The sequence below is a fragment of the Engraulis encrasicolus genome, chromosome 13, assembly GCF_034702125.1.
Source record: "Engraulis encrasicolus isolate BLACKSEA-1 chromosome 13, IST_EnEncr_1.0, whole genome shotgun sequence".
Classification (NCBI taxonomy): Eukaryota; Metazoa; Chordata; class Actinopteri; order Clupeiformes; family Engraulidae; genus Engraulis; species Engraulis encrasicolus.
Window position 1 is genome coordinate 3,748,415 of NC_085869.1, and position 11,506 is coordinate 3,759,920.

Genomic DNA, 11,506 nt, shown 5'->3' on the forward strand with positions numbered 1-11,506 from the left:
TGTGCCTGAAGTGTTTGTTTAATCTGCTTTATTTTGTGTTTAAATCATTACATGATGGTCATTACATGAGGCTCAATCCGCAAGAGCCTAGTATTTCAGAGCAGTCATCCAGGTGGCTGTGGCTGAAGCGGAGTGATCGTTGGCAAAGCCAGGCAGGCAGAGAGGAAGGAAGTAGAGCTGCACTGTAGGGTCCTGATCGACAGAGGGGGCAGTTCAAGGACGCTGGTTCTGCTGTCAAGCCCCACTGAGGTGTCGTGGGCTTGTTGACCAAACACCAGTAAAAGAGGTGGGGTGCCCACTTGAAAACCCAATGATGTTAACAGGTCCTTGCCGTGCAGCTCTGCCCCAATGGAAGACGTCTGAGGGGAGCGACTTCAATGCTAGCCACCACACAGAGGGAGCAGGATTCAACTTCTGCCAGGGGTGGTGGCTGCGGTATACTCTACCGTTTAAAGACACATGGAATGGGACCCACCTATCTGCTGGCAACAGTAACTCGCAGCCATACGTGAAGTCTTAACAAAAAAAAACCCAGACAAAATCAACTTTAAGCCTCGTCTTTACGTATAGCCTCGTTTCTTGTGGTTGGGCGACGAAAGGGGGAACTGACAATTGGGGTAGTTTGGTTCTGGGAGGAAGAATAATGCAGACGGACGTCAACAATCAAGTGTGACTGAAGGCTAACTGGAAACAACGGTAATCAAACATTTCAAACAATTTATTTTGATTTACGGTTAAGTTTAGGGTTAGGGTTAAGTCAAGTCAAGTCAATTAAATACAACAGAGGTAGCTGTCCAAAGTGCTGGACAAGTAGGAGGACTTGAAATAATCTTTCAACCTTAGAACACACAGACATACTTGAGGACAAATACAAAGACCACTTGACAAAAAAATAGAGAATGTCACAATCAGTAAGATCTAAAAACTGAGTATCATGTAGGAAAAAAAATTGGAGGGGGTAGGTAATGTTAGGGCGGAGCATAAAAGGACAGTTTCATAAAGACACAGTTTAAAAAAAAAACAACTAAGGGCCTGATAAACGTTTAAGAAGAAAGAGATAAAAAATAATACAAATAGAAATAGATAGATAAATAACTAGGTGCATACATAGAGGTCATACAGTGTTAAAAGCTAATAGATAAAAGTGAGTTTTAAGGTGAGTTTTAAAAGCAGCTAGGGAGTGGGACAGGCGGATATAGGTCATTCCACAGTTTGGGGCCCATTACGGCCAAAGCTCTGTCTCCTCTGGTTTTCAACCTGGACAAGTAGGAGGACTTGAAATAATCTTTCAACCTTAGAACACATATACATACTTGAGGACATATGACAAAATACAAAGACCACTTGCCAAAAAAGAGAAAAGTCACAAAGATCTAAAAACTGCATCATATAGAACAAAAAAAGGAGGGGTGATAGGTTATGTTAGGGCAAACCATAAAAGGACAGTTTCATAAAGACACATTTTAAAAATAAGAAAAAATATAAAAGCTAAGGGGCTGATCAACGTTTAAGAAGAAAGAAATAAAAAAGAATAAAAATAGAAATAGATAGATAAACAACTAGGTGCATACACAGAGGTCATACAGTGTTAAAAGCTAATGCATAAAAATGAGTTTTAAGGTGAGTTTTAAAAGCAGCTAGGGAAGGGGACAGGCGGATATGGAGTGGCAGGTCATTCCAGACTTTGGGGCCCATTACGGCTAAAGCTCTGTCTCCTCTGGTTTTCAACCTTGAGCGTGGCACAATGGGGAGCGCTTGTTGTAATGACCTGAGGGACCTGGAGGGGGCATTTACTTTTAGTAGGTCAGATAAATAAGATGGTGTCAGGCCATTAAGAGTTTTAAAAACAAATAAAAGAATCTTAAAATCTACTCTGTAGCATAGGGAGCCAGTGAAGAGCAGCAAGCACAGACGTGATATGCTCCCGCCTTCGAGTTTTGGTAAGGAGGCGGGCAGAAGCATTTTGCACAAGTTGCAGGCGGGAGAGGGAGGAAGCACTGAGGCCAGCATACAAGGCATTGCAGTAGTCAAGGCATGACGAGTTAAAAGCATGGATGACTCTTTCAAAGTTTTTAAAAGATAAAAAGGATTTGGCCTTGGATACTACTCGTAACTGATAAAAACTTAACAACCATATTGACCTGTTTCTGCATGCTAAAAAATGAATCTAAAAAAACTCCAAGGTTTTTTGCTGAGTCTTTTACATATGGTTTGAGGGGGGGTAAATTCTTTGGAGGGGGTAGAGGTAGTACTAGGCCGAAAATCAAGGACCTCAGTTTTAATTTCGTTAAAATGTAAGGCCATCCATGCTTTGATGTCCTCAAAGCAGTCAAGTAGTTTATTGAAAGCATTTGTCTTACAATGTGTAAGGGGCATATATATCTGTGTGTCATCTGCATAACAATGAAAAGAGACATTATATGGGGCACCTAAGTCACGCCCTTCTACTTCCGATCCATGGGGCTGGAGCTCTCAAAATTTTGAATGAGAGTTAATGGAGCGAGTCAAGCTAAATCCTCATCCCGTTTGGCATGTGCTCCGGATTTCACATATGGTGACAGTGAATTTGAAAGGTTTGGATTTGCGTCGTAAGACCACTCATTTTCGACACGCAAGAAATGTTATTTTAGCTTTTGTGCAAAACTGTGTTAGAGACTACACGTGCGCCTCGCATATCTGACGTGAACCGAGGCACAGCCAACCCTACCGCTGCACTGCGGCTTAAGTGGCTGCACGTCGGACATGCAACGTCTGTTGTGTAGTCCAAATAATTGTATATTTTTGCACACACACAACTCAAAAATCGCTTGCCAAGTGAAGTCAACAACCACACCATTGGTTGTTATTAATTCTGAGGCACAGCATATGTGTGATCGACGGGGAAATGAGAGGTGGATCGGAAAATAGCTTTGATCAGTCCATTACAGCCCAGTCAAAAGTTTTTGCGTTGCCAGCCCCATAAGCCGCCCAGAAGGGGTGGATACTTAGGTGCCCCATTTTCGAAGGATGGATCCTAGAGGAAGTAAATAAAGGGAGAAGAGAATAGGAGCAAGAATCGAACCCTGCGAAACGCCACAGGGGAGAGGAGTGGAAGGGGATACAGAGTCACCAAGCTACACTGAAAAAGATCTATTTGCCAGATAAGATTTAAACCAATCAAGGGCAGTGCCTCTGATACCAACAGAGTTTTCAAGGCGAGAGATTAAAATGTCGTGGTCGACAGTGTCAAATGCAGTAGTGAGGTCCAGTAAAATTAAAATGGCATTGTCACCAGAGTCAGTGGTCATTAAAAGATAATTAAAAACCTGAAGTAAAGCTGAGTGCTATGCAGGGCTTTAAAGCCAGACTGGAGAGGTTTGAATATGCCATGGGAGTCTAAAAACGATTGCACCTGCTGAAGTACTATTGGTGCTAAAAAGGACATGTGGCTTGTGTCACATTCTGGGTTTTCACTGTTGCACGTTTTGTTATGATCTCTTGTTTGTAAACACACTTCGCGTGTTTGGGGTTGGACTGTGGGACTGATCAGCGGGAATTGATTGAATATGGATGGACTCATAATTGAATGATTGAGAGACGCGTGGGAAGAGATCTTTTTATACAGGTGACTTGGTGACGGGAGGGAGACTCGACTTCCCAGATGGCCCGGGGAGGAACGTCATCAGGCTGCGCCCGGAAGTGGAGGAGCCCTGCCGGCGTTTGGAGATGGCATTCTGATATGCATGTTTACATGCCGCCTAAAGGAAAGTAATTGTGCCGGTACTTTTTGATTTGGTGTGAATGGGCCATTGTCGGGTGATGCTCGAGGCTTGATTGCTGTTTTGTTCCGGAGGTGAGCTGCGACGGGAGCTGGAGCCGAGGTCGGGCTGCGATGGGAACAGGAGCCGAGGTCCACGACAGAGAGATGAATTCAAGGCTCCAATCTGCAGCGGCTAAAGGGAAGTGTTTCTCTCAAACCCTTACCTGATGTGTGTGTGTGGGTTGCTGCTGGGTTGGTTTTGCGCTGAGACCTGCTTTTGATCTTGGCAGGGCCGTGGCGAGCGTGGGGCTAAGCGAGGTCTACGCTGGAGGTACGACGCGACGCTGGGTCCTGCTTGTTGAGAGCGCATCGCCTGGCTCTACACGGGGACTGTGGTGGCCTATCGTTTTCTTTGGTCGGCGAGGGGGAGCCGCCGACCAAACGTGGATTTCTTCACCCTCACTTCGGGTTGGCGGGGCACCCGCGCCACTTACAGAATTGGACCAAGTCAGCCCTCTCGTGTGGGTGATCGTGCGATCATTGGGAACTGAGTCGAGTATCTGGACTGGGGATACATCTGTGGTGAGCTAACCTGTGACTGTGCCATACTGTGCGTGATATTGTGGTCAACCGTTTGCCGTGTGCTGCTTGTCCTGCGTGTAGTGTAGTAGTCCTAGTGTGTGTACTAGTGAAACAATTTGCAGTGTACTGTGTGTGATTCTCAACCAAGAGTGCAGTGTTCTCGTGGATTGCTGTGTGTTCCAAATCGGTCGCAGTGTAACGTGCATATGGACTTTGATTGCAGTGTGTACTAACATTACTGTGTGCTCCTAGCTAGCCGTGTGCTATAACTCATGTGCTGCCTTGTGTTTGCTGTGCCTTTATTTTGGGGAATTATTATGTCCTGTACTTGATTTATTTTCCAGTGATTCGTGCCTGTAAATAGTGGTGTTGGGTAGTGGGGACTGATTTATCCTGGGTCTGTACATTGCCATCTGTGGATTTCTCTGTGGGACAGTGAAATGTGTGCACCTTGCCAACCTGTGTAAAATAAACTGTGAAAAACTTACGTTCTGTCTGGTTGTTGTGTCTCAGAGGGAATTCACCTGTGTGGGTTAACTAGTGCTTGGTCACGACAATTTGGCGTAAGTCTGCAGAATCCCTCCTTTGACACAACACCATGACAGAACCGCAAGGTGCACCAGCAGCGAGTAACATGATGATGGTACCATGGTTCATGGGTGGGCCCTGGGTGCCTAAGTATGCAGGGAAGGGGGGCCAGCAGACACTAACAGAGTGGCGCAGCCAGATAGAGGTGTACTTGAGAGCGCAATCATTGTCTGCAGAGCAAAAAGCAGATTTTGTTTTGAGTGCGCTAGAGGGGGATGCTAGGAGAGAAATACAGCTACTGAAGGACTCAGAGAAGGACACTGATGAAAAGATATTTAATGTACTGGAGAAAGCTTTTGGGGACAATGTAAGCACCAGTCAGCTCAGAGCAAAGTTTTTTAAATGTCAGCAGCAGACAGGGGAAGGGGTGGGGCCATTCATTCTGCGTCTTCGTGAGTCCCATGCTAGGTGGCGGAAAAAGGAGCCGACGGCCGGATCAGACGACGAGATGCTGCGAGGCCAGCTGGTGTTGGGTCTTCTGCCAGGACCAATACAGGTGGAGCTGCAGAGGCGCGTGCGCAGAGAGCAAGCTCTGACATTCGAGGAGACGTGCAAAGAAGCCAAGGCCACGGAAAAGGAAATGACAGAAACACCCGTGAGCGTAGACACCCGCAGAACATACAGTAGTCCACCTCAGCCAGCCCCACCTGCCTCATCTGCCCCGCCTGCCCCGTCAGACCCGCTGCAGGACTGGAAAAGCTTAAAAGAGACCCTGAGATCTGAACTTGTAGATGAGTTGCGCGCCCAAGTGTCCGACTTGAAAACTTCACTGCTGACCGAGATGCGGACGCAACAAGGAGCCCGACGTCAACCTGAGGCGGCTGCTGTGGCTGACCAAGGAGGAAGTCGCGCACGGCGGAGGACTAGGCAGCCTCAGTGGGATGAGCAAGGGCGACCGATCTGCCTGGGGTGTGGGCAAGCCGGCCACATGCTTCGTGACTGTCGAGCACCAGAGGTAGCGAACCAGCGCAGTGTGGAGGCGGCAGAAGAGGAAAGAGCCCCCGAAGCCCCAATAAGAGCCGCCCTGGTGGGAGAGAGTCCAGAAGTCGAAGTCTTCATCCAGGGTAAGCGCATTCCTTGTATTATTGACACGGGGTCTCAGGTCACCTTGTTGAGTCGTGGCCTGTTCCAGCAGTACCTGCAGGGGGCTGAGCTGAAGGAGGTTAAGACCATCCCCTGGTTAACCCTCAAGGCCGCAAACGGCCTCTCCCTCCCGTATGTGGGGTATGCGCTATTAGACTTTGAAGTTGGGGGCGTGGCTGTACCAGAAAAGGGAGTGGTAGTTGTAGAAGACAAATACTTGCCTCCCTCATATGGGATTTTGGGTATGAATGTGATACAGCACTGTTGGGAAGGCCTTCGCCAGCAGGGGGGGCATGGGTTCACCTTGTTTAAGTCCACTCTCCCTAGGGCCGCTGTGGATGCGTGGGACCGTGCATTTGCAGCCTGTCGACGACTGGAGGTGGAGGAGCTACGAGGGCCCAGTCTGGGAGTGGCTCGCCTGCGGGCCATTGCCCCCCTACAACTTGCCCCACAGACAGAGACTGCAGTATGGGCCTGTGTACCCGAAGCACCAAGAGCCAGTGGTGAGAGCGTACTGATTGAAGATTGCTACCATGGTGGGCAGGAGTGGTGCGTGGGCCGCGCCGTCACACGACTACAGAACAGCCAGGTTCTACTGCGTGTGTGTAACCCTCACCCGTACCCTGTGGCTCTACCTCCCCGCCGCCCCCTTGCTCGAGTGTTACGACTAGGACTGGACGACGTGCAAGCCCCAAATCAACTGGTGCTGCGCCAGGAGGCTGACTCAGTGGTGGAGGTTGACGTAAGGCCGGTGCGTAACTCCTTTCCAACTTGCCTTACGCCACTACTGGAAGAAGCAGATGGCCTGACCCCTCCCCAGACCGATCAGCTCAGAGAATTGCTGCAGCGATGGCAGCCAGTGTTCGCCCAAAGTGAAGAGGATTATGGGTGCACTAGCGCTGTATACCACACCATTCCCACAGGGGAGGCTGCGCCCATCCGTCAGCGGTACCGGCCGGTGCCACCAAGTCTCTACGCTGAACTACGGACATTGTTGCGGGGGATGTTGGATGGGGCAGTCATCAAAGAGAGCTCAAGTCCATGGGCCTCCCCAGTGGTGCTTGTGCGCAAGAAGGATGGCGCATGGCGATTTTGTGTGGATTACAGGCGCCTGAATGCTGTCACGCATAAAGACGCCTACCCCCTCCCCAGGGTGGAGGAGTCTTTGACTTGCTTGAAGAAGGCCGAGTGGTACTCCACGTTAGATCTGGCAAGCGGGTACTGGCAAGTCGAGGTCCACCCTGCCGATAAAGAGAAGACTGCCTTCGCAACGCCCATGGGTCTGTACGAGTTCGAGAGGATGCCCTTTGGGCTATGCAACGCGCCTGCGACGTTCCAGCGACTCATGCAACGCTGTCTGGGCGGGCAAGTACATGATTTCCTCCTTATTTATCTTGATGATGTGATTCTGTACTCACCAGATTTTGATTCTCATCTGACCCATCTAGAGAAAGTGTTCACCAAATTGAAGGAGCATGGACTGAAGTTACAGCCGACTAAATGCCGGCTGTTCCAGCGCTCTGTCCAATACCTGGGCCATGTGGTGGGTGCTGGAGGAGTGTCGACGGATCCCCAGAAGACGGAGGTCGTCAGAAACTGGCCGGTGCCGACCACCGTACGTGAAGTACGGTCGTTCCTGGGGTTTGTCGGGTACTACCGCCGGTTCATTCCAGCGTTTGCACGGAAGGCGGGCCCGTTGCATGCACTGTTGAGGGGGACCGGTGGTAGTAAGAGCAGGCCCGTCGACTGGACCGCAGACTGCGAGCAAGCGTTCCAGGCCTTGAAGGGGGCCATGCTGGAAGCTCCAGTGTTGGCCTACGCCGATTTCACACGGCCTTTCCGACTCTACACGGACGCCAGCTTGCACGGGCTGGGGGCAGTCCTGGCACAAGTCCAGGAGGGGAAGGAGCGTGTAATTGCCTATGCAAGTCGTGGTCTACATGATGCTGAACGGAATGACCAGAACTATAGCGCATTCAAACTTGAACTCCTGGCCTTGAAGTGGTCAGTAACTGAAAAGTTTAAGGATTACTTGTGGGGTGCCACCTTCCAAGTATTCACCGACCACCGGCCGCTGCTCCACTTAAAGACTGCTAAATTGGGGGCAGTGGAGCAGCGGTGGGCTGCCCAACTGGCGAACTTCGATTTCTCCTTGAGCCACAAACCCGGGGTGGAGCATCAAAATGCAGACGCGCTGTCGCGTCTTCAGGGGGTGGCGGCGGCAAGGAGAGTGGAGGCCATGGGGCCAGAAGAGCGAGTGTCATGGGCAGAGCGACAGGACAAGGATCTTGACCTGGCAAAGATTCGTCAGTGGCGGCAGACGGGAAATCCCCCAACATACCGTGAGCGGCGGACTCTGCAGCCCCCGGGCCGTCAATTGCTGGGGGAATGGGAGCGGCTAGAGGTACGAGACGGGGTCCTGGTCCGGCTTAGCCCATCGCCAAAGGGCTACCGGAGGGGCGCCGCCATTGTGGTCCCTACAAAGGAGCGGAAGACAATATGGCAGCAGTACCACGCGGCGCTGGGCCACGCCCGGGGTTTCCGTCTGGTCGAAGCCTTACGGGAGCGAGTCTTCTGGATTGGAATGAGCCAGGACAATCACAAGTGGGGGCAAAACTGCCCCCAGTGTGTGCTCAACCATTCAGCTGCAGATGCCCGAGCCGCATTGTGTGGCATTGAAAGTAGCTACCCATGGGAGACGCTAGCCCTGGATTACTTGTCGTTGGGGCGGCCAGGCGACAGTCACCCTTACATCCTCGTCATGGTGGACCTATTCTCCAGGTTCGCTTTTGCCGTCCCAACGAGGGACCAGACGGCCACAACGACTGCCAGAGCGTTGTGGGCATCAGTGTTCCAGCCCTTTGGCTGTCCGGAGCGGATCCTGACTGACCAAGGGCCTGCATTTGAGGCAGACTTAACACGGCAGCTGTGTGAGTCCTATGGGTGCCGTAAGGTGCGAACCACCCCTTACCACCCCCAGGGCAATGGTGCCTGTGAAAGACTGAACCAGACCATTCTCCACCTCCTGAATTCACTGCAACCAGCCGAGCAGTCACGGTGGAGTGATCATCTGCCAGCGTTACTGCATGCCTACAATAACACCCCACATAGCGTGACTGGACTAGCCCCGTTTTACGTGGTTTTTGGCAGACACGCTCGCCTGCCGGTGGACCAGGCGGCAGGGGTGGAGATGGAGCAGCAGCGAGGAACTTTGCATGAGTGGGTCCAGCAGCACCACTCTCGCCTCCAGACCGCTTATCAAGTGGTCAAGGAACGAAGTCAACACAGACAACAGCAGGACCAGAAGAGACACAACCGCGGGCCACCCTCCCAGCCGCTGTTGCCCGGAGAAAGGGTCCTAGTGCGAGACTTCCGTCGCAGGGCCAGAGGGAAGTTGGGCTACCATTGGGATCCCAGACCGTATGTGGTCCAGAGCCAGCTTGCTGTGGACCGGCCGGTCTACAGCATCCGACCTGAAGGGAGAGATGGACCCGTACGCACCATCCATCGGAACCACCTGCGGGTGCAGCCATCCAGCTGGGCAGCTGGGGCTCGTGGAGGCGCAGGTGAGTGGGCGGGGGCTCAGCAGTTAGTGGAGCAAGATAGGGCCCCAGAATTGGCTAGGGGGTGGTGGCCAATTAGCATACCATGTGGGCAACGGCACCCAGGGGTGGGCGAGGTCGAGGGGGCAGGTGATGAGGGTGGGGCAGCCCAACCTGATGGACCTGAGAGACTTGATGGAGGACAAGAGGGGGATGTCCCAGGGCCTCGTCGGTCCTTGCGTCCCAACCTTGGGTTGCCGCCAAGCAGATACCGGGACTAGTGGTCAGGGACGACCACTGACAAACTGGGGGGGAGTGTCACATTCTGGGTTTTCACTGTTGCACGTTTTGTTATGATCTCTTGTTTGTAAAACCACTTCATATGTTTGGGGTTGGACTGTGGGACTGATCAGCTGGAAATGATTGAATAGGGATGGACTCATAATTGGATGATTGAGAGACGCGTGGGAAGAGATCTTTTTATACAGGTGACTTGGTGACGGGAGAGAGACTCGACTTCCCAGATGGCCCGGGGAGGGACGTCATCAGGCTGCGCCCGGAAGTGGAGGAGCCCTGCCGGCGTTTGGAGATGGGATTCTGATATGCATGTTTACATGCCGCCTAAAGGAAAGTAATTGTGCCGGTACTTTTTGATTTGGTGTGAATGGGCCATTGTCGGGTGATGCTCGAGGCTTGATTGCTGTTTTGTTCCGGAGGTGAGCTGCGACGGGAGCTGGAGCCGAGGTCGGGCTGCGATGGGAACAGGAGCCGAGGTCCACGACAGAGAGATGAATTCAAGGCTCCAATCTGCAGCGGCTAAAGGGAAGTGCTTCTCTCAAACCCTTACCTGATGTGTGTGTGTGGGTTGCTGCTGGGTTGGTTTTGCGCTGAGACCTGCTTTTGATCTTGGCAGGGCCGTGGCGAGCGTGGGGCTAAGCGAGGTCTACGCTGGAGGTACGACGCGACGCTGGGTCCTGCTTGTTGAGAGCGCATCGCCTGGCTCTACACGGGGACTGTGGTGGCCTATCGTTTTCTTTGGTCGGCGAGGGGGAGCCGCCGACCAAACGTGGATTTCTTCACCCTCACTTCGGGTTGGCGGGGCACCCGCGCCACTTACAGAATTGGACCAAGTCAGCCCTCTCGTGTGGGTGATCGTGCGATCATTGGGAACTGAGTCGAGTATCTGGACTGGGGATACATCTGTGGTGAGCTAACCTGTGACTGTGCCATACTGTGCGTGATATTGTGGTCAACCGTTTGCCGTGTGCTGCTTGTCCTCCCTGCGTGTAGTGTAGTAGTCCTAGTGTGTGTACTAGTGAAGCAATTTGCAGTGTGCTGTGTGTGATTCTCAACCAAGAGTGCAGTGTTCTCGTGGATTGCTGTGTGTTCCAAATCGGTCGCAGTGTAACGTGCATATGGACTTTGATTGCAGTGTGTACTAACATTACTGTGTGCTCCTAGCTAGCCGTGTGCTATAACTCATGTGCTGCCTTGTGTTTGCTGTGTCTTTATTTTGGGGGAATTATTATGTCCTGTACCTGATTTATTTTCCAGTGACTCGTGCCTGTAAATAGTGGTGTTGGGTAGTGGGGACTGATTTATTCCGGGTCTGTACATTTGCCATCTGTGGATTTCTCTGTGGGACAGTGAAATGTGTGCACCTTGCCAACCTGTGTAAAATAAACTGTGAAAAACTTACGTTCTGTCTGGTTGTTGTGTCTCAGAGGGAATTCACCTGTGTGGGTTAATTAGTGCTTGGTCACGACACATATCATTGTTATGTTGGACAATGGAAGAGCCCTAAGGCTAGGGTTAAGGGTGGTTTATGCCTCTAGATCAGCGTCCCTGCATCGATGATGCAGTGAGCCGCGCAGTTAACGGAGTGAAGCCCCCCCCATCACGCAGGTACTCTGGGGCACCTCCCCAAAATTGTGTCTCGACGCAGGGAGTGATGCAGACAGCAACGGAGTGA

At 51.6% G+C, this 11,506-nt stretch overlaps 1 protein-coding gene across 1 annotated transcript; it reads left to right on the plus strand.

Annotated features, from left to right (window-relative positions):
* The first annotated feature begins 3,727 nt into the window (after positions 1–3,727).
* On the plus strand, positions 3,728–11,292 carry LOC134460636 (uncharacterized). Its single transcript, XM_063212994.1, has one exon. The coding sequence runs from the start codon at positions 4,920–4,922 to the stop codon at positions 9,813–9,815; it is 4,896 nt and encodes a 1,631-aa protein (XP_063069064.1). The 5' UTR covers positions 3,728–4,919; the 3' UTR covers positions 9,816–11,292.
* The last annotated feature ends 214 nt before the right edge of the window (positions 11,293–11,506 follow it).